The 19,946-nt window shown below is 41.2% G+C and overlaps 5 protein-coding genes across 5 annotated transcripts; 1 reads left to right on the forward strand and 4 right to left on the reverse strand.

The window, feature by feature from the left end:
* The first annotated feature begins 151 nt into the window (after positions 1–151).
* LOC114440378 (peptidyl-prolyl cis-trans isomerase FKBP10-like) lies at positions 152–3,803 on the forward strand. The gene is made up of 10 exons (XM_028412806.1): positions 152–428; positions 946–1,091; positions 1,184–1,373; positions 1,455–1,600; positions 1,683–1,872; positions 1,945–2,090; positions 2,179–2,368; positions 2,592–2,734; positions 2,828–2,991; positions 3,087–3,803. The coding sequence occupies exons 1-10, from the start codon at positions 229–231 to the stop codon at positions 3,261–3,263; spliced, it is 1,692 nt and encodes a 563-aa protein (XP_028268607.1). The 5' UTR covers positions 152–228; the 3' UTR covers positions 3,264–3,803.
* An 82-nt stretch (positions 3,804–3,885) lies between these two features.
* Positions 3,886–6,773, reverse strand: LOC114439652 (cytosolic 5'-nucleotidase 3-like). The gene is made up of 9 exons (XM_028411739.1): positions 6,617–6,773; positions 6,125–6,223; positions 5,985–6,054; positions 5,844–5,890; positions 5,360–5,445; positions 5,191–5,280; positions 4,953–5,115; positions 4,673–4,873; positions 3,886–4,578 (listed from the first exon to the last, which is right to left on the reverse strand). Exons 1-9 carry the CDS (start codon positions 6,617–6,619, stop codon positions 4,468–4,470), a joined length of 870 nt encoding a protein of 289 aa, XP_028267540.1. The 5' UTR covers positions 6,620–6,773; the 3' UTR covers positions 3,886–4,467.
* A 586-nt stretch (positions 6,774–7,359) lies between these two features.
* On the reverse strand, positions 7,360–10,948 carry LOC114439611 (cytosolic 5'-nucleotidase 3-like). The gene is made up of 9 exons (XM_028411665.1): positions 10,815–10,948; positions 10,323–10,421; positions 10,178–10,247; positions 10,037–10,083; positions 9,560–9,645; positions 9,391–9,480; positions 9,153–9,315; positions 8,873–9,073; positions 7,360–8,778 (listed from the first exon to the last, which is right to left on the reverse strand). Exons 1-9 carry the CDS (start codon positions 10,815–10,817, stop codon positions 8,632–8,634), a joined length of 906 nt encoding a protein of 301 aa, XP_028267466.1. The 5' UTR covers positions 10,818–10,948; the 3' UTR covers positions 7,360–8,631.
* Positions 10,949–11,554: 606 nt separating this feature from the next.
* LOC114439638 (cytosolic 5'-nucleotidase 3-like) lies at positions 11,555–15,169 on the reverse strand. Its single transcript, XM_028411713.1, has 9 exons — positions 15,013–15,169; positions 14,521–14,619; positions 14,376–14,445; positions 14,235–14,281; positions 13,758–13,843; positions 13,589–13,678; positions 13,351–13,513; positions 13,071–13,271; positions 11,555–12,976 (listed from the first exon to the last, which is right to left on the reverse strand). Exons 1-9 carry the CDS (start codon positions 15,013–15,015, stop codon positions 12,830–12,832), a joined length of 906 nt encoding a protein of 301 aa, XP_028267514.1. The 5' UTR covers positions 15,016–15,169; the 3' UTR covers positions 11,555–12,829.
* Positions 15,170–15,752: 583 nt separating this feature from the next.
* Positions 15,753–19,640, reverse strand: LOC114440606 (kelch-like protein 11). Its single transcript, XM_028413108.1, has 2 exons — positions 19,077–19,640; positions 15,753–18,945 (listed from the first exon to the last, which is right to left on the reverse strand). The coding sequence occupies exons 1-2, from the start codon at positions 19,622–19,624 to the stop codon at positions 17,361–17,363; spliced, it is 2,133 nt and encodes a 710-aa protein (XP_028268909.1). The 5' UTR covers positions 19,625–19,640; the 3' UTR covers positions 15,753–17,360.
* Between the last annotated feature and the right edge of the window lie 306 nt (positions 19,641–19,946).

Here is a 19,946-nt window from a genome sequence, read left to right on the forward strand (position 1 = left end):
GTATCCAGAATTTACTGGACAGCGAGTAACTGGAAGATTCTAAATGAAATGAGGTTTTTAAAAGCAGACATTATTTTGAAATCACCAACCGGATGTACCTCGTGTTGTCACAGTTGGCTTTGCAGCCGGATCATCCCAAACTTGACGCGGCGCCTCCTTCACTTCTAAAACTCTCATCACCCCGCTGGCGGACAGGAGCTTTCTGCTCCGCTGTGTTCTGCTTTCCAAATGGATTTTATCATATTTTTGGACCTTTTACTTTTGACTCCTGTTGTTATTGTAAGTAGCAGTCCCGGGCCTTTAGTGGACGTTGTCGTGGATCGGTACTACATCCCGAAAGTTTGTCGTCGAGAAGTGCAGACCGAAGACTTTATACGTTATCACTTTAACGGCACCTTCCATGTGGACGGGAAAAAGTTTGACTCCAGGTGAAGTTACAGTCGTCATTAAATGTTAATTAATTTAGCATTAAGTTAGTTATGAAGCTAACTGCGTTGTCTTTTACTGGGATGTTAGCATCAAGAACAAGCTAACAGCATACTTCATGTAATGTTAGCTCTGACAGACAGACTCCATGTTTTTATCTTTAATAGGAAATTTTATTTTTAATATACAGGATACCTTTTATCCTTGTTTTTAATTGTAAATCTGTGTGTTAGTATTTTTTTAAATGTGTCTTTCTGTGAAGCACTTCGTGTATGAATTGTTTTATACACATACGAGTAAAATTCTGCAATTTACTACAACTGCGGACGTGTCAAACACAGACTCGTATGTGTGTGATTAGCTTTTCCAGTGATTTAAGCATGCATACATGTGTTTTAGTGGAGTAAAGTGCATATAAATTTGTTGTGAATATATGTATATATATTTATGTCAGTGCCTTTTCCCCCATTTCTGCCTCCTCTTCTCTGTTGTCACTCTCATCCACTTTTCCCTCTGCAGCCATGACCGAGGCAAAGCCTTCATCAGCCAGGTGGGCCTGGGCAGACTCATCACAGGGATGGACCGGGGTCTTCAGGGCATGTGTGTGAATGAGCGCAGGAGGATCACAGTCCCCCCACACCTGGCATATGGAAGCATAGGAACAGGTGCAGAGAGGAACATGACAGTAACAGCGCTCTGGTGCTGCAGACATCGTCTCAACACTGGTTTCTCCCACTCTGTGCTGTTGGTCTGACAGGTGGTGTAATCCCTCCTGATGCTGTGCTGGTGTATGATGTCCTCCTGTTGGACATATGGAACAAAGAGGACAAGATCCAGATCCGCACGCTCAGAAAACCCGCAAACTGCAATCGGACCACCGCTCCATCAGATTTTGTCCGATACCGCTATAATGGCACCCTGCTCTCTGGTGAGGCGTTTGATTCCAGGTAAGATGACGCCACAGAAACGGTCTGTAGTACAGCATTGTCCATTACAAATTTTTTTAAGCATTTACTTGTTTAATTCAGTTACTCAAAGAATTCAACCTACGATACCTACCTGGGACAAGACGACGTCATCAAAGGAATGGAAGAGGGGCTTCTGGGAATGTGTGTCGGAGAGAGGCGGATCATTATTATCCCTCCCTTCCTGGCTTATGGAGAGAGCGGCTATGGTATTAACATTCTAGTGTGGCTTTATTACTTTGTTAGTAGACAAGGTAATGTCTGAAATGATGTAAATTCTACTGTGTTCAGGTACTCAAGTCCCTCCTCAGGCGACTCTGGTGTTTGAGGTGCTGATGGTCGATGTGTTTAACCCTAAGGATGATCTGATTGTGGAGGTGCTGGAGGTTCCTGAAGGCTGCACCCGCAGAACAGTTGCCGGGGATTACATTCGCTACCACTACAACGGCACCTTCCAAGATGGTACACCCTTTGACTCGAGGTACATCAGAGATTTTACAAGTTTAGAAAGTATCATTGAAACAGATTCTTACTTTCAATTTCTCCTTCAAAGCTACCAGCGGAACAGCACGTACAACACTTACATTGGCAAGGGATACATAATCCGTGGGATGGACAAAGCTCTGCATGGCCTGTGCATGGGAGAGAAGAGGAGGATCAAAATTCCTCCTCACATGGCATATGGTGAAGCAGGTGTTGGTAAGTTTAGGAGGATTTTTACAGACACTTGGACAGAACAACAATCCCACAAAGTCTTGTTAAATGTGTGCTTTTATTTATTCTGCAGAAGGCCTCATTCCAGGCTCTGCTGTGCTGGTCTTTGACGTTCATGTCATTGACTTCCACAACCCCAAAGATCCAGTTGGTATCAAAGTTACCCACAAGCCTAAGGAATGTAACGTGACCAGTGAGGCGGATGATTTAATTCACTATCACTATAACTGCTCCTTGATGGACGGCACCCTGCTGTATTCCTCGTGAGCGCCCTCTGCTGTTCACTCTGCTACACTGCACCCTCCGCCTTCATGCATGTAATCATTGCTGGCTACTTGTCTGACAGATTTCTGTGGGCCTGGAATTTATACCCTTTATGTATCCATGACAACAGCACGTATGCCTGCAAGGTTTTGATACTGGAAGACTTTTTATTTAACAGGATTTTTTTAATTCACTGGTGACAGGTTATTTGTGCTTTTGCAGGGACCAGTATGACTCTCCTTCCATCACTACTCTGGGAGCAAATAAGGTGATCCTAGGTCTGGAGAAAGGTTTGAGCGGCATGTGTGTGGGTGAGAGGAGAGAAGTGGTCATTCCTCCTCACTTGGGGCATGGTGAAAATGGAGGTCAGTCATCAGAAATACTCAGATATATAAAACTTTGTTGTCTTTGTACTGTTTTAAAATCATATTTTATCTCATCTGTCTTTGTGTCTCCAGCTGGAGGAGTTCCCAGAAGTGCAGTGCTCCATTTTGAGTTAGAGTTGGTGGATCTGCAGAAGGGTGTGCCTGAAGGCTACATGTTCTTGTGGCTTGGAGACAGCCCTGATCCCCTTTTTCCTGCTATGGACCTTAATGGGGACAAAGAGGTCCCTCTAGAGGAGGTAAGCAGACAAGCATGTTGTAATCAGCTAGATTTGCTAAGAAAAGTTGCATTTGGTCTAATCACTAAAAATGCTTTATTGTCTGTTTGCTGCAGTTTTCAGCCTTCATTAGGCTCCAAGTTAAAGAGGGAAAAGGTCGACTTCGGCCAGGGGTTGATGCTGACAGCATCTTTAAGGACATGTTTGATAACCTGGACCAAAATAGAGATAGGAAGATCAAAGAAGTTGAACTCACAATCAACAACCAACAAACGAGAAAAGATGAGTTGTAAAGGGGAGACGTGGTGGACGTTGTAGCAGCGGTTGTGCAACTATTCTGGTAATGTTTCAGAAGGTGAAACACTTTTCTGCCTTGAAGGTGATTTTATACCTTATGGCCCCGCTGGAGATATTCCGACCTGTCATAGAGAGGAAAGGCATGTATTTTGTCAGCAAGCATTAACAAGACCCTGAAACCAAAGCAGCTAAATGGAATACATACCAGCATTTTTTCTACTGTGACATAGACCTAATATTGCCAACTTGGACAATGGAAACGGTAAAAGTCAAATCTTCGTTGTGAGGTCAGCTTCATAGTTTGTTGTGCACAGGAGCTATTTAATATGTGAAAGAAAAATGTTCTCTAGAAGAAATGCATATTCACCATTTAAATACGCTTCAACTTCAGACTGTTCAGTTTGTAGGATTTGTAAAATGACTTGACACGGATGGAATGCATTTGTTGATAGAAAAATGATTGAAAACCACTAATTGTACTGTTTGTTTAGTAAGGATATATAATGGTTTTAAATATAAAATGATAACAAAATTAAGACAGAATCTATATTGTTTTTTCCCCCACTCTATTCATGTACATTCATTGTTAAATTTTGGTGTAATAATACACAAAAGTTGTAAATGAATGACAGCACATTTTATTTTTTAACAGTTTAGACATATGGAGCAGGTGCAAGATTAACAGAAGACAAAAAGGATTAACAGCATGAGGTGCCCTGTCCACAGAAAAAGGAAGGTGTTAACAGTATTTAAAATAAACTATACTTAGCTTTCTAAAAGGTGAGGGTTTAAAGTTTAAACTCCCTGCACAGGATCTTTATTGTAAGAAGATACATTCACACTAGTCAAATGCTGTCATTTATGTTGTGCGTTTTCATTTCCCTTTATCTTTACACCCTATACTAACAACCAAAACTGTGTAACAAAACCAATCTTCCCCCACAGATAAAAACACTCAAATGCATACAAATGGCACAGTGCAAATTTGCGGGTTGCAATATTACAGTACAGTCCACATAAAGAGGTGTTTGTGTGTTGGTGGAGGAAATCTGTGGCTTTCTACTGGACTTGTGACTTGGATTTATAGACATTAGCAAATTTAGGAAAAAAAAACAAAAACATTTTTGATTGGTGGCACTTTCCTGTGCAGTGGCCTCTTCAGCTGATGGCCATGAGAGTGTCGAATACCCAATGGACAGTTCACTTACTGCCAGTTAGGTAGAGGAGAATAGCATTAGGGACTTCCAAGGTTTCATCCTTTATCAGCACAATGTCATATGAGTCCAGGTATGGCTGCTTCCTCTCCTCCACCTGACGAACAGAGAACAATGGTGTAAATAATACTCTGCTATATTGTGGAGGTGTGTTCTTCCCTTAAAGGTAGGATGTGGCAATTTTCCCTTACCTTGTCATTGAGGAACCCAATCTTGAGGATGTTCTCCATGTCCTGAACTCCATCTGCCATGGTCAGATCTCCTATAGAGTCTCCCATCAGCAGGACATTGGGCCTCGTCCGCAGCTCCTGGAAATGCCCCGGGTTGAGCAGCGCACCTTCTCTTTTATTGTAGATGTGAATCAGCTCTCCCTTGAAGGCCTTTAACACCCCCTGCCCAAACAGAACCAAATTGATTTTTAGATCTCTTTCTATTAAGGTCAGACTAGTGTGACACAGTGTGGTGACTCACAGACTCATCAAAATCCATGTAGTTAGAGAAGACTTTGACGTTGGGGTGGAAAACGCCGGCTTGTTGAATCACCTCCTCCAGGATGTCTCCTATCCCAGCGGAGAAGATGAGTAGAGGGATGCTGTGTTTGTGCAGATGGTCGAAGAAGAGCTGGTAGCCTTCCCTGTTGAATCATCCACTTATTATAATGCCTGCATTATAAAACAGTCAAGCAAACAGACTTGTAGGCCTCTCTTACCTCAGCATGGCACCAGACTCACGCACCGCCATGGATAAAAGGTCCTTTCTGATTTTCTGCGCTACCAGGAGCTCATGAGCTTTAGTCCACCTGCCCATTAACAGGGTGCTTTAAAAATATTGCAAGCTATTGTAGTAAGCACTGGTGACTAGCTGGGTTAGATACTCACCACTCGACCATAAGAGGCAGCTTCTCTTCTACTGAACGTGAAGAGTCGATCTCAATGGGGTAGTATGTGTTGAGCAGTCCTGCTAGCTGAGGAAGACGACAGAAGATCAAGATAAACAACATTAGATTTACTTCAGGTATTCTTCAGGTACTAATGGCAGACACCATACACCATTTAACAGGTTGTATTTCAGATACATTTTTCTCTTAGATCCATAATATTTTAAAATAAGACTGAATTAGAGAAACCTCATCAAATATCTCCATTTCTCCTAAAAATAAGATGCCACATCATGATTGTTTGTTGTCTGCACATTTCTCTTATCACCCACTAGATGGCAGACAGGGTAAGCTTGAAGACTGAAAGTAAGCCCACATAAAATGCCAAATAAATCAAAGAATAACTGAGTATAATGAGGAGTTGGATGTAACTGAATAGTCCAATTAATGAAAAAAAATCCGTTTGAACTTTTTATCGTTCTTACTTTTTCTTTGCAGTCTTCAGAGATGAGTTTGCTGTTGTCGAGGATACCTGCAAATATAACAACAATGACATGTTTAGTTAAAATCCACTTTTATATACACAAGGCAAATTTTAATTTAATCTTAATTATCAGTGTACTTACTGTGACACGTAGGACACCTTTTCCCATTGTGTGCAAATCTTGTTAGGGTCATGTCAAAATCTGAGATCACCTGGATTAAAAAATGACAATAATGAGCACCGTTTGCGTTTGTGAGAGCTGTAGAGTCAGGATGAAGATACCTGCAGAGTGTTGGAGCCAGCCTTCACCATGGACTCAAGGATCTCTTGTACCCTCTGTGGGTCCCTCATTAAAACTGAGGGGTTGGACAACTCTGGGATCTATGCAGAACACGCATAATAAGACAGAGAGAAGAAACAGTGATGACACAGCCCGAGTTCTACAAAGCTTACTGACTGTGCAAGGTAACAAACAGGACTCAGCTACCCAGTCTGTCAAAGCGCATTGTTTTACTACCTAACTTATTCGTATTGCCTGCAGGACACATACTTGAATCAAATATTGGATAATGCAGGCAGAATTTTAGTAAATCAGTTTCTATTATCCACAGAGACGATATAAATTAGCTAACAAAGAGAATCGTTAGCTTGCTACACAGCATAAGTACATTGGTGTAAGCTAGGTACGTTTTAGCTAGCATCTACATAAGACGTCATAGGCATTGCATCTTTTCAGTATTTGGCATCGCTGTAAAAACGTGATAATCATATTACCATCTTGTCTGAAGCGCTTTGCAGATCTGTAAAGTTATTTTGACAAAACGAGGTATCATCAGCTGTCAGTCTCCGTTGATTCTTCAAGCTGCTATGTGAACGACAGAATCATCTGTGCTAGCATCTACGGTTTTGCTGCCTTCCGGGTACTGTCGGAACATTGTTGAAGCGTCACTTAAATCGCCAACAAAAAAACCTATATAAATAGAACTAATATATGGTGACCGACCGAATGAGATTTTTGCTTGGTACATGTAATGCATACAAGCAGCATCAACAAAGTATAATAACAAGTAAATGTAACGCAATAAAATGCAATGTAGTGGAAGTTGTAACAATTACGAGCCTATGTGGAGCAATTGAAAGCCACATTACTTGTATAACTGTGGGACGGTAATTGCTCTTCCCCCGAAACAAGGGCACTGATATATGATTCCTACCCTTCAAGACCAGTTAACCCCAGTTAACAAAACTGAATTACAGCATATATTTAAAAAACAAACACAATGTAAGGTTTTCACTAATAAAACACTGTCTTAGTAAAAATGAAAGAGCAATTTATCTAATTAAGTTTTTAACTTGGGATCAGGAACAAGGCCACGCCTCATTACGTGCTTACCTATATATACAGGTGCACCTGCTCCTCCTACTCCGCTTGACTTTGTACGCAAAACCCAATGCCTAATTTGTGAACTGTTTATTATCTAATAAAATCCAGTAATGATAGGTGACACAAGCTTCTGTCTTACAAAACAACTTTAATTGCAAGTGATGACATTAGCATTTCTTACATCCAATATAAGGGCACAATGTCAGACTATCACATGCAAAGCAAATTACATAGCTCATTTCAGTTAATATTTGCAGTGCTATTTATGTTGGTCATAAAGTGGAAATGAATATCATTTCTGCGCTCTGTAATCTTGATGCTGTAATAAGTGCTGCATGGACAGTGGGAATTTTCTGAATGTCAGTCACAAAACATTCTTATAACAATCCCTTCTGCTTGCCTGCCTAGAAGTCTTATTCTGCTTCATCTCATTTCTAAGTCTCTTTGGTGGGTAAAAGGACACCGAAGAACAGCATATGAGATCTCCATTAAACATCCAGCTGGATTTAAGTACAATAACATAGGGTATTCTGTCAAAAATGTGTTTTTTCTGAATAAGACCAAATCTTACTGGGTGGAAAGTGGTCAAAACAAAGTATTTCCAATGTACAATCACCTTGTCTGATATGAAGCAGATGAAATTAGCAATGTGCAATGGCAACTTAAATTCATATGCTTTTTTTTAAAGACTTTATAAACAAACCGATGTCAAAAAAAGTGCATTTCCAGAGAAGCTCTCGCTATTCTTTGCAGAGAAATAACCAAACATATACACAGTCCCACACTCATACATATACACACTGGCTATGTTTCTTGTGTGAATGAATGAGAACACACTGAGCAATTAGACAAATCAAAGTGCAAAAGAAAAGGAATGACAGAACCATTGCCAATGGTCATACAGCAGCGGCAGATGAGGATTTTTCAATGTACGCGTACTCCAAAGGAATTATTTAATTACATCATATCACATTTATGGGATTCTACAGCTTTCTTGTCATTTCACCTCTCCCTCTTTAACCTGGAGAAACATCAGTAGTGTTACATGAGCAAACAAAAATGATATAATTATTCTTTGTACAACTGCTGAAGAGAGAAATCTAAAAGCAAACTAGTCTACAAGGTTTTACGATATCAGCCTTCTTGGATTGATTTATATTTAGTTGTCGAGGCTGTGCAGCAACAAGCAAGTCATTCTACTAGAGCAATTATGAATAAAGTTAGAAATCTGAACCAGTGTTACACTTGAATGAGGAGATTGAGACAGTGTTACAATGGAATGAGTCTTCATTAAGAATGTAGGAATGTAGGTATTACTAATGTCACATATCCTTCCCAATACAGATATACCATATAGGAATGTAAAATATCCATATAAATGTATACATATACAGCTTAATACTATTTATGTACAAACAGATAAACAGCATCTATACCAACATAAATGAATGCCAGTTAGGTAGAGGAGAATAGCATTAGGGACTTCCAAGGTTTCATCCTTTATCAGCACAATGTCATATGAGTTCAGGTATGGCTGCTTCCTCTCCTCCACCTGACGAACAGAGAACAATGGTGTAAATAATACTCTGCTATATTGTGGAGGTGTGTTCTTCCCTTAAAGGTAGGATGTGGAAATTTTCCCTTACCTTGTCATTGAGGAACCCAATCTTGAGGATGTTCTCCATGTCCTGAACTCCATCTGCCATGGTCAGATCTCCTATAGAGTCTCCCATCAGCAGGACATTGCGCCTCGTCCGCAGCTCCTGGAAATGCCCCGGGTTGAGCAGCGCACCTTCTCTTTTATTGTAGACGTGAATCAGCTCTCCCTTGAAGGCCTTTAACACCCCCTGCCCAAACAGAACCAAATTGATTTTTGGATCTCTTTCTATTAAGGTCAGACTAGTGTGACACAGTGTGGTGACTCACAGACTCATCAAAATCCATGTAGTTAGAGAAGACTTTGACGTTGGGGTGGAAAACGCCGGCTTGATGAATCACCTCCTCCAGGATGTCTCCTATCCCAGCGGAGAAGATGAGTAGAGGGATGCTGTGTTTGTGCAGATGGTCGAAGAAGAGCTGGTAGCCTTCCCTGTTGAATCATCCACTTATTATAATGCCTGCATTATAAAACAGTTAAGCAAACAGACTTGTAGGCCTCTCTTACCTCAGCATGGCACCAGACTCACGCACCGCCACGGATAAAAGGTCCTTTCTGATTTTCTGCGCTACCAGGAGCTCATGAGCTTTAGTCCACCTGCCCATTAACAGGGTGCTTTAAAAATATTGCAAGCTATTGTAGTAAGCACTGGTGACTAGCTGGGTTAGATACTCACCACTCGACCATAAGAGGCAGCTTCTCTTCTACTGTACGTGAAGAGTCGATCTCAATGGGGTAGTATGTGTTGAGCAGTCCTGCTAGCTGAGGAAGATGACAGAAGATCAAGATAAACTACATTAGATTTACTTCAGGTATTCTTCAGGTACTAATGGCAGACACCATTTAACAGATTGTATTTCAGATACATTTTTCTCTTAGATCCATAATATTTTAAAATAAGACTGAATTAGAGAAACCTCATCAAATATCTCCATTTCTCCTAAAAATAAGATGCCACATCATGATTGTTTGTTGTCTGCACATTTCTCTTATCACCCACTAGATGGCAGACAGGGTAAGCTTGAAGACTGAAAGTAAGACCACATAAAATGCCAAATAAATCAAAGAATAACTGAGTATAATGAGGAGTTGGATGTGACTGAATAGTCCAATTAATGAAAAAAAATCCGTTTGAACTTTTTATCGTTCTTACTTTTTCTTTGCAGTCTTCAGAGATGAGTTTGCTGTTGTCGAGGATACCTGCAAATATAACAACAATGACATGTTTAGTTAAAATCCACTTTTATATACACAAGGCAAATTTTAATTTAATCTTAATTATCAGTGTACTTACTGTGACACGTAGGACACCTTTTCCCATTGTGTGCAAATCTTGTTAGGGTCATATCAAAATCTGAGATCACCTGGATTAAAAAATGACAATAATAAGCACCGTTTGCGTTTGTGAGAGCTGTAGAGTAGTGTCAGGATGAAGATACCTGCAGAGTGTTGGAGCCAGCCTTCACCATGGACTCAAGGATCTCTTGTACCCTCTGTGGGTCCCTCATTAAAACTGAGGGGTTGGACAACTCTGGGATCTATGCAGAACACGCATAATAAGACAGAGAGAAGAAACAGTGATGACACAGCCCGAGTTCTACAAAGCTTACTGACTGTGCAAGGTAACAAACAGGACTCAGCTACCCAGTCTGTCAAAGCGCATTGTTTTACTACCTAACTTATTCGTATTGCCTGCAGGACACATACTTGAATCAAATATTTGATAATGCAGGCAGAATTTTAGTAAATCAGTTTCTATTATCCACAGAGACGATATAAATTAGCTAACAAAGAGAATCGTTCGCTTGCTACACAGCATAAGTACATTGGTGTAAGCTAGGTACGTTTTAGCTAGCATCTACATAAGATGTCATAGGCATTGCATCTTTTCAGTATTTGGCATCGCTGTAAAAACGTGATAATCATATTACCATCTTGTCTGAAACGCTTTGCAGATCTGTAAAGTTATTTTGACAAAACGAGGTATCATCAGCTGTCAGTCTCCGTTGATTCTTCAAGCTGCTATGTGAACGACAGAATCATCTGTGCTAGCATCAACGGTTTTGCTGCCTTCCGGGTACTGTCGGAACATTGTTGAAGCTTCACTTAAATCGCCAACAAAAAAAACCTATATAAATAGAACTAATATATGGTGACCGACCGAATGAGATTTTTGATTGGTACATGTAATGCATAGAAGCAGCATCAACAAAGTAAACAAGTAAATGTAACGCAATAAAATGCAATGTAGTGTAAGTTGTAACAATTACGAGCCTATGTGGAGCAATTGAAAGCCACATTACTTGTATAACTGTGGGACGGTAATTGCTCTTCCCCCGAAACAAGGGCACTGATATATGATTCCTACCATTCAAGACCAGTTAACCCCAGTTAACAAAACTGAACTACAGCATATATTTAAAAAACAAACGCAACGTAAGGTTTTCACTAATAAAACACTGTCTTAGTAAAAATGAAAGAGCAATTTATCTAATTAAGTTTTTAACTTGGGTTCAGGAACAAGGCCACGCCTCATTACGTGCTTACCTATATATACAGGTGCACCTGCTCCTCCTACTCCGCTTGACTTTGTACGCAAAACCCAATGCCTAATTTGTGAACTGTTTATTATCTAATAAAATCCAGTAATGATAGGTGACACAAGCTTCTGTCTTACAAAACAACTTTAATTGCAAGTGATGACATTAGCATTTCTTACATCCAATATAAGGGCACAATGTCAGACTATCACATGCAAAGCAAATTACATAGCTCATTTCAGTTAATATTTGCAGTGCTATTTATGTTGGTCATAAAGTGGAAATGAATATCATTTCTGCGCTCTGTAATCTTGATGCTGTAATAAGTGCTGCATGGACAGTGGGGATTTTCTGAATGTCAGTCACAAAACATTCTTATAACAATCCCTTCTGCTTGCCTGCCTAGAAGTCTTATTCTGCTTCATCTCATTTCTAAGTCTCTTTGGTGGGTAAAAGGACACCGAAGAACAGCATATGAGATCTCCATTAAACATCCAGCTGGATTTAAGTACAATAACATAGGGTATTCTGTCAAAAATGTGTTTTTTCTGAATAAGACCAAATCTTACTGGGTGGAAAGTGGTCAAAACAAAGTATTTCCAATGTACAATCACCTTGTCTGATATGAAGCAGATGAAATTAGCAATGTGCAATGGCAACTTAAATTCATATGCTTTTTTTAAAGACTTTATAAACAAACCGATGTCAAAAAAAGTGCATTTCCAGAGAAGCTCTCGCTATTCTTTGCAGAGAAATAACCAAACATATACACAGTCCCACACTCATACATATACACACTGGCTATGTTTCTTGTGTGAATGAATGAGAACACACTGAGCAATTAGACAAATCAAAGTGCAAAAGAAAAGGAATGACAGAACCATTGCCAATGGTCATACAGCAGCGGCAGATGAGGATTTTTCAATGTACGCGTACTCTAAAGGAATTATTTAATTACGTCATATCACATTTATGGGATTCTACAGCTTTCTTGTCATTTCACCTCTCCCTCTTTAACCTGGAGAAACATCAGTAGTGTTACATGAGCAAACAAAAATGATATAATTATTCTTTGTACAACTGCTGAAGAGAGAAATCTAAAAGCAAATCTAAAAGTCTACAAGGTTTTACGATATCAGCCTTCTTGGATTGATTTATATTTAGTTGTCGAGGCTGTGCAGCAACAAGCAAGTCATTCTACTAGAGCAATTATGAATAAAGTTAGAAATCTGAACCAGTGTTACACTTGAATGAGGAGATTGAGACAGTGTTACAATGGAATGAGTCTTCATTAAGAATGTAGGAATGTAGGTATTACTAATGTCACATATCCTTCCCAATACAGATATACCATATAGGAATGTAAAATATCCATATAAATGTATACATATACAGCTTAATACTATTTATGTACAAACAGATAAACAGCATCTATACCAACATAAATGAATGCCAGTTAGGTAGAGGAGAATAGCATTAGGGACTTCCAAGGTTTCATCCTTTATCAGCACAATGTCATATGAGTTCAGGTATGGCTGCTTCCTCTCCTCCACCTGACGAACAGAGAACAATGGTGTAAATAATACTCTGCTATATTGTGGAGGTGTGTTCTTCCCTTAAAGGTAGGATGTGGAAATTTTCCCTTACCTTGTCATTGAGGAACCCAATCTTGAGGATGTTCTCCATGTCCTGAACTCCATCTGCCATGGTCAGATCTCCTATAGAGTCTCCCATCAGCAGGACATTGCGCCTCGTCCGCAGCTCCTGGAAATGCCCCGGGTTGAGCAGCGCACCTTCTCTTTTATTGTAGACGTGAATCAGCTCTCCCTTGAAGGCCTTTAACACCCCCTGCCCAAACAGAACCAAATTGATTTTTGGATCTCTTTCTATTAAGGTCAGACTAGTGTGACACAGTGTGGTGACTCACAGACTCATCAAAATCCATGTAGTTAGAGAAGACTTTGACGTTGGGGTGGAAAACGCCGGCTTGATGAATCACCTCCTCCAGGATGTCTCCTATCCCAGCGGAGAAGATGAGTAGAGGGATGCTGTGTTTGTGCAGATGGTCGAAGAAGAGCTGGTAGCCTTCCCTGTTGAATCATCCACTTATTATAATGCCTGCATTATAAAACAGTTAAGCAAACAGACTTGTAGGCCTCTCTTACCTCAGCATGGCACCAGACTCACGCACCGCCACGGATAAAAGGTCCTTTCTGATTTTCTGCGCTACCAGGAGCTCATGAGCTTTAGTCCACCTGCCCATTAACAGGGTGCTTTAAAAATATTGCAAGCTATTGTAGTAAGCACTGGTGACTAGCTGGGTTAGATACTCACCACTCGACCATAAGAGGCAGCTTCTCTTCTACTGTACGTGAAGAGTCGATCTCAATGGGGTAGTATGTGTTGAGCAGTCCTGCTAGCTGAGGAAGATGACAGAAGATCAAGATAAACTACATTAGATTTACTTCAGGTATTCTTCAGGTACTAATGGCAGACACCATTTAACAGATTGTATTTCAGATACATTTTTCTCTTAGATCCATAATATTTTAAAATAAGACTGAATTAGAGAAACCTCATCATATATCTCCATTTCTCCTAAAAATAAGATGCCACATCATGATTGTTTGTTGTCTGCACATTTCTCTTATCACCCACTAGATGGCAGACAGGGTAAGCTTGAAGACTGAAAGTAAGACCACATAAAATGCCAAATAAATCAAAGAATAACTGAGTATAATGAGGAGTTGGATGTGACTGAATAGTCCAATTAATGAAAAAAAATCCGTTTGAACTTTTTATCGGTCTTACTTTTTCTTTGCAGTCTTCAGAGATGAGTTTGCTGTTGTCGAGGATACCTGCAAATATAACAACAATGACATGTTTAGTTAAAATCCACTTTTATATACACAAGGCAAATTTTAATTTAATCTTAATTATCAGTGTACTTACTGTGACACGTAGGACACCTTTTCCCATTGTGTGCAAATCTTGTTAGGGTCATGTCAAAATCTGAGATCACCTGGATTAAAAAATGACAATAATAAGCACCGTTTGCGTTTGTGAGAGCTGTAGAGTAGTGTCAGGATGAAGATACCTGCAGAGTGTTGGAGCCAGCCTTCACCATGGACTCAAGGATCTCTTGTACCCTCTGTGGGTCCCTCATTAAAACTGAGGGGTTGGACAACTCTGGGATCTATGCAGAACACGCATAATAAGACAGAGAGAAGAAACAGTGATGACACAGCCCGAGTTCTACAAAGCTTACTGACTGTGCAAGGTAACAAACAGGACTCAGCTACCCAGTCTGTCAAAGCGCTTTGTTTTACTACCTAACTTATTCGTATTGCCTGCAGGACACATACTTGAATCAAATATTTGATAATGCAGGCAGAATTTTAGTAAATCAGTTTCTATTATCCACAGAGACGATATAAATTAGCTAACAAAGAGAATCGTTCGCTTGCTACACAGCATAAGTACATTGGTGTAAGCTAGGTACGTTTTAGCTAGCATCTACATAAGACGTCATAGGCATTGCATCTTTTCAGTATTTGGCATCGCTGTAAAAACGTGATAATCATATTACCATCTTGTCTGAAACGCTTTGCAGATCTGTAAAGTTATTTTGACAAAACGAGGTATCATCAGCTGTCAGTCTCCGTTGATTCTTCAAGCTGCTATGTGAACGACAGAATCATCTGTGCTAGCATCAACGGTTTTGCTGCCTTCCGGGTACTGTCGGAACATTGTTGAAGCGTCACTTAAATCGCCAACAAAAAAAACCTATATAAATAGAACTAATATATGGTGACCGACCGAATAAGATTTTTGATTGGTACATGTAATGCATAGAAGCAGCATCAACAAAGTAAACAAGTAAATGTAACGCAATAAAATGCAATGTAGTGTAAGTTGTAACAATTACGAGCCTATGTGGAGCAATTGAAAGCCACATTACTTGTATAACTGTGGGACGGTAATTGCTCTTCCCCCGAAACAAGGGCACTGATATGTGGTTCCTACCATTCAAGACCAGTTAACCCCAGTTAACAAAACTGAACTACAGCATATATTTAAAAAACAAACGCAACGTAAGGTTTTCACTAATAAAACACTGTCTTAGTAAAAATGAAAGAGCAATTTATCTAATTAAGTTTTTAACTTGGGTTCAGGAACAAGGCCACGCCTCATTACGTGCTTACCTATATATACAGGTGCACCTGCTCCTCCTACTCCGCTTGACTTTGTACGCAAAACCCAATGCCTAATTTGTGAACTGTTTATTATCTAATAAAATCCAGTAATGATAGGTGACACAAGCTTCTGTCTTACAAAACAACTTTAATTGCAAGTGATGACATTAGCATTTCTTACATCCAATATAAGGGCACAATGTCAGACTATCACATGCAAAGCAAATTACATAGCTCATTTCAGTTAATATTTGCAGTGCTATTTATGTTGGTCATAAAGTGGAAATGAATATCATTTCTGCGCTCTGTAACCTTGATGCTGTAATAAGTGCTGCATGGACAGTGGGAATTTTCTGAATGTCAGTCACAAAACATTCTTATAACAATCCCTTCTGCTTGCCTGCCTAGAAGTCTTATTCTGTTTCATCTCATTTCTAAGTTTCTTTGGTGGGTAAAAGGACACCGAAGAACAGCATATGAGATCTCCATTAAACATCCAGCTGGATTTAAGTACAATAACATAGGGTATTCTGTCAAAAATGTGTTTTTTCTGAATAAGACCAAATCTTACTGGGTGGAAAGTGGTCAAAACAAAGTATTTCCAATGTACAATCACCTTGTCTGATATGAAGCAGATGAAATTAGCAATGTGCAATGGCAACTTAAATTCATATGCTTTTTTTTAAAGACTTTATAAACAAACCGATGTCAAAAAAAGTGCATTTCCAGAGAAGCTCTTGCTATTCTTTGCAGAGAAATAACCAAACATATACACAGTCCCACACTCATACATATACACACTGGCTATCTTTCTTGTGTGAATGAATGAGAACACACTGAGCAATTAGACAAATCAAAGTGCAAAAGAAAAGGAATGACAGAACCATTGCCAATGGTCATACAGCAGCGGCAGATGAGGATTTTTCAATGTACGCATACTCTAAAGGAATTATTTAATTACATCATGTCACATTTATGGGATTCTACAGCTTTCTTGTCATTTCACCTCTCCCTCTTTAACCTGGAGAAACATCAGTAGTGTTACATGAGCAAACAAAAATGATATAATTATTCTTTGTACAACTGCTGAAGAGAGAAATCTAAAAGCAAACTAGTCTACAAGGTTTTACGATATCAGCCTTCTTGGATTGATTTATATTTAGTTGTCGAGGCTGTGCAGCAACAAGCAAGTCATTCTACTAGAGCAATTATGAATAAAGTTAGAAATCTGAACCAGTGTTACACTTGAATGAGGAGATTGTCACAGTGTTACAATGGAATGAGTCTTCATTAAGAATGTAGGAATGTAGGTATTACTAATGTCACATATCCTTCCCAATACAGATATACCATATAGGAATGTAAAATATCCATATAAATGTATACATATACAGCTTTATACTATTTATGTACAAACAGATAAACAGCATCTATACCAACATAAATGAATTTTCAGTTGTTGGCTGCTATATAACACTCTTATTCACTTGTTTACATTCGCCATACCCCTCCTCACAGACCACCAGCTGGTCCGCCTTCCCACACATTTCATGGCTTTCTAAAAAACTGGCAATTAATAACAGAGCATGAGAGCTCATGGCACACGAGATGAAATGAAATCCAGAATGAGAACAACACAAAACACGCTGCAGCATGTTACATATGAGTGATGGCTGCACCGAAAAAGTTTAGGGTAAATCTTCAGACAGTGATGTGTAGTTCTTGGATGGAGTCGACCTGTTCAACACTCTATCTGCGATTGCAGCTGTCGGCGCAGTGTGAGGGTACGCCTGTGAAGCTGCTGCATCTGCTGCATGCGATCTCGCTGGCGGGCCAGGTTCTGGGGCATGGGGTACCGCTGGCAGCCATACAGGAAACGGTATGGGATGCGGACATGGCAGGCTGTAGCTCGACATCGAGGTTGAGGCATGGGAGGCAAGAGCATCCAACGCTTCCTCTCGGCGCAATATCGGTATGCCTCCTTGCGGTACTGCTTGTCTACGTCATCGCTGTTCTTCCAGCCTCCAATGATGAAGACATCCTCATCAAAGTGGCAGATAGCAGCGCCCTCAATGCTGGTTACCTCTGGCGGCAGGCTCTCCAGGATCTCATCGGAGATGCGCACACTAATCTTCTGCCTGGCTACCTCATCCCGCACCGTGTAGCTCTTGGGGCAGCAGGAAGCTGTGTGGTAGAAATTGGTGGACGCCACAGCCATTTGGAAGATGCAGTAGTTGTCAATAAGGGGCAGGGAGTCAACATCCTGCCACTGACGGCTTTCTGTGTCATAGCGAGTGGTCACAGTCTTCAGTCCATCCTCATTATCTGTATCCACAGGTGTGCGTGCCGTGACATACACATATCGGTCCTCCACACTCACCGCCTTCACATCACGCAGGATCTTGGGAGCAGATTCCAGATTGTGCCACTTGTCCTGCTCAGGCTCATACACGCTAACATCTTTGAAACCTGGGCTGAAGTTGCCATGGCCACCAATGCTGTACAAGATATCCTTAATGCAGGTTAGGCCAAATGAGTGCTTGCGTGTGGTCAAGTTGCTCACCTGCTCCCACGTGTTACGATTAGGGTTGTAGCGTTCCACAGTCTTAGCAAAGCCTGGTTCCATGGAGCCGGCTACGTACACGTGGGTCTCTGTGGCAGCAATGGCGTGGCCATCCAGGTGGTTGTGAATGTGCGGGAGGTTGACCCACCGGTCTTCATAAATAAAGTAGCCGACACACTCGCTCAGGTAGTCCCCTCCCTCTGACACTCCACCTACTACCATGATAACGTCCATGTTCTGACCAAAGCGTGGCTGAAAAGAGGCCATGTGGGAAGACCAGAACTCCATGTCAGCTGACTTGAGGTTTTCAAAGCGAATAGCATGACCTTCTACTGCTTCTGACACCAGCCGGAGGCAGGCCTCGTTGGTGGCCACCAGATGTTCATTTTTTACCACCCGGGTCAGGTAGGTTGGCTTGATCTGTGGCAGCCTCAGGAGGCGAAACAACTCCTCAAAGTAGCGGCTTCGCTCCTCCTGGTTCTTCTGCACCCACTTCACAACAGCTTCAAACAGAACCTCCTCAGAATCCACTGTGATCTCTGCATCTGACAGCCAGTCACGGACCAGGTGAAAGGGGAGCGTGTAGAACTCCTCATCCTGGATAACCTTGTGGAAGTTACGGCGGATCATGTCTGCGGCCCTTAGAGCAAGTTGGTCCAAGGTGTACATGTGGGCTAGACTGTGCACCGCCACACAGTTGGTCAGGCTCAGCTTCTTCTTAAGGAACTCGCCACAGAAATCTTTCAGCTGCAGTAGGAGGAACCTGAAGTAAACAGAGAGGTCAGAGAGAGTGAATTAACTGGATAATAGGTCAAGCCAGATTATGTTTCCTACAAGCAGTGCACAAAAACAACACGGTGGGGACTGAGAGTCGTGGTTGTAAACAGATCATACCTATCAGCCAGCTCCAGCACTTCATGAACGTTGCAGGTGCTAACACGTATCTCTCCGGTGTACATGTACTGGATGACACTCTCCACCGTCTCCGGGTCCGGCCCTAGCTCTGAGCTCCATTCCTTCATGTCCACTCGTCCGGACAAGGACTCAGAAAACTGTCCTCCAAGGAGTGGGGTGAAGTAGTCAGTGGCCGCAGCCAGGACAGACCTGTGGGCTGAAAACTCGCAGCTCTGGACGCTCCCGGTAGCCGCCCCGCTGCTGAAGGCCAGCGTCACGTCGCAAAACAAACCCTGCTTCCTCTGCTCGTTCTGCCGCCGAGACAGCTCCGAGCAGTGGGAGGAGGAGGTGAAGTCCTCGGCCTCTTCCGCGTCCCCATCTCCTGCAAGCGCGCTGGGCGTGCCGCTGCCGCCGCTGCCGCTGCTCCTGGCGGAGTCCTCCGGGTTGGGGGCAGCCGCTGCCATTCTGCTGCCAGCGCTGGAGGTGAGCAGTGGTGGGAAATGAAGTAAACTACTGTAGGAGAGGAGGCGACATACGCAGCCACACATACATGGAGTCCGAGCGGAGGACGTCAGTGAAGCGCGTTTTGTATTGGTCGCGTCACATCCGCGTCTTAAAGGGCACCACCTCAAATTACACATTATTCTGTATTAAATGCAGTTTCACATGCAAATTGCATGAACATAAATGGTTAATATTTATGTAAACGTTAAAGCTGTAATATCGGATCAATAAACAATAATCATATAGCTCATTATTACTTATACCTATAATAATTTAATAATATGCATAGTATCATAACATTATTTTACATTATATCAGAGTGCACAGTTAAGCCTTAAACGCATGTTTTAACGCAGTTAATGCTGT

The sequence above is a fragment of the Parambassis ranga genome, chromosome 8, assembly GCF_900634625.1.
Source record: "Parambassis ranga chromosome 8, fParRan2.1, whole genome shotgun sequence".
NCBI lineage: Eukaryota > Metazoa > Chordata > Actinopteri > Ambassidae > Parambassis > Parambassis ranga.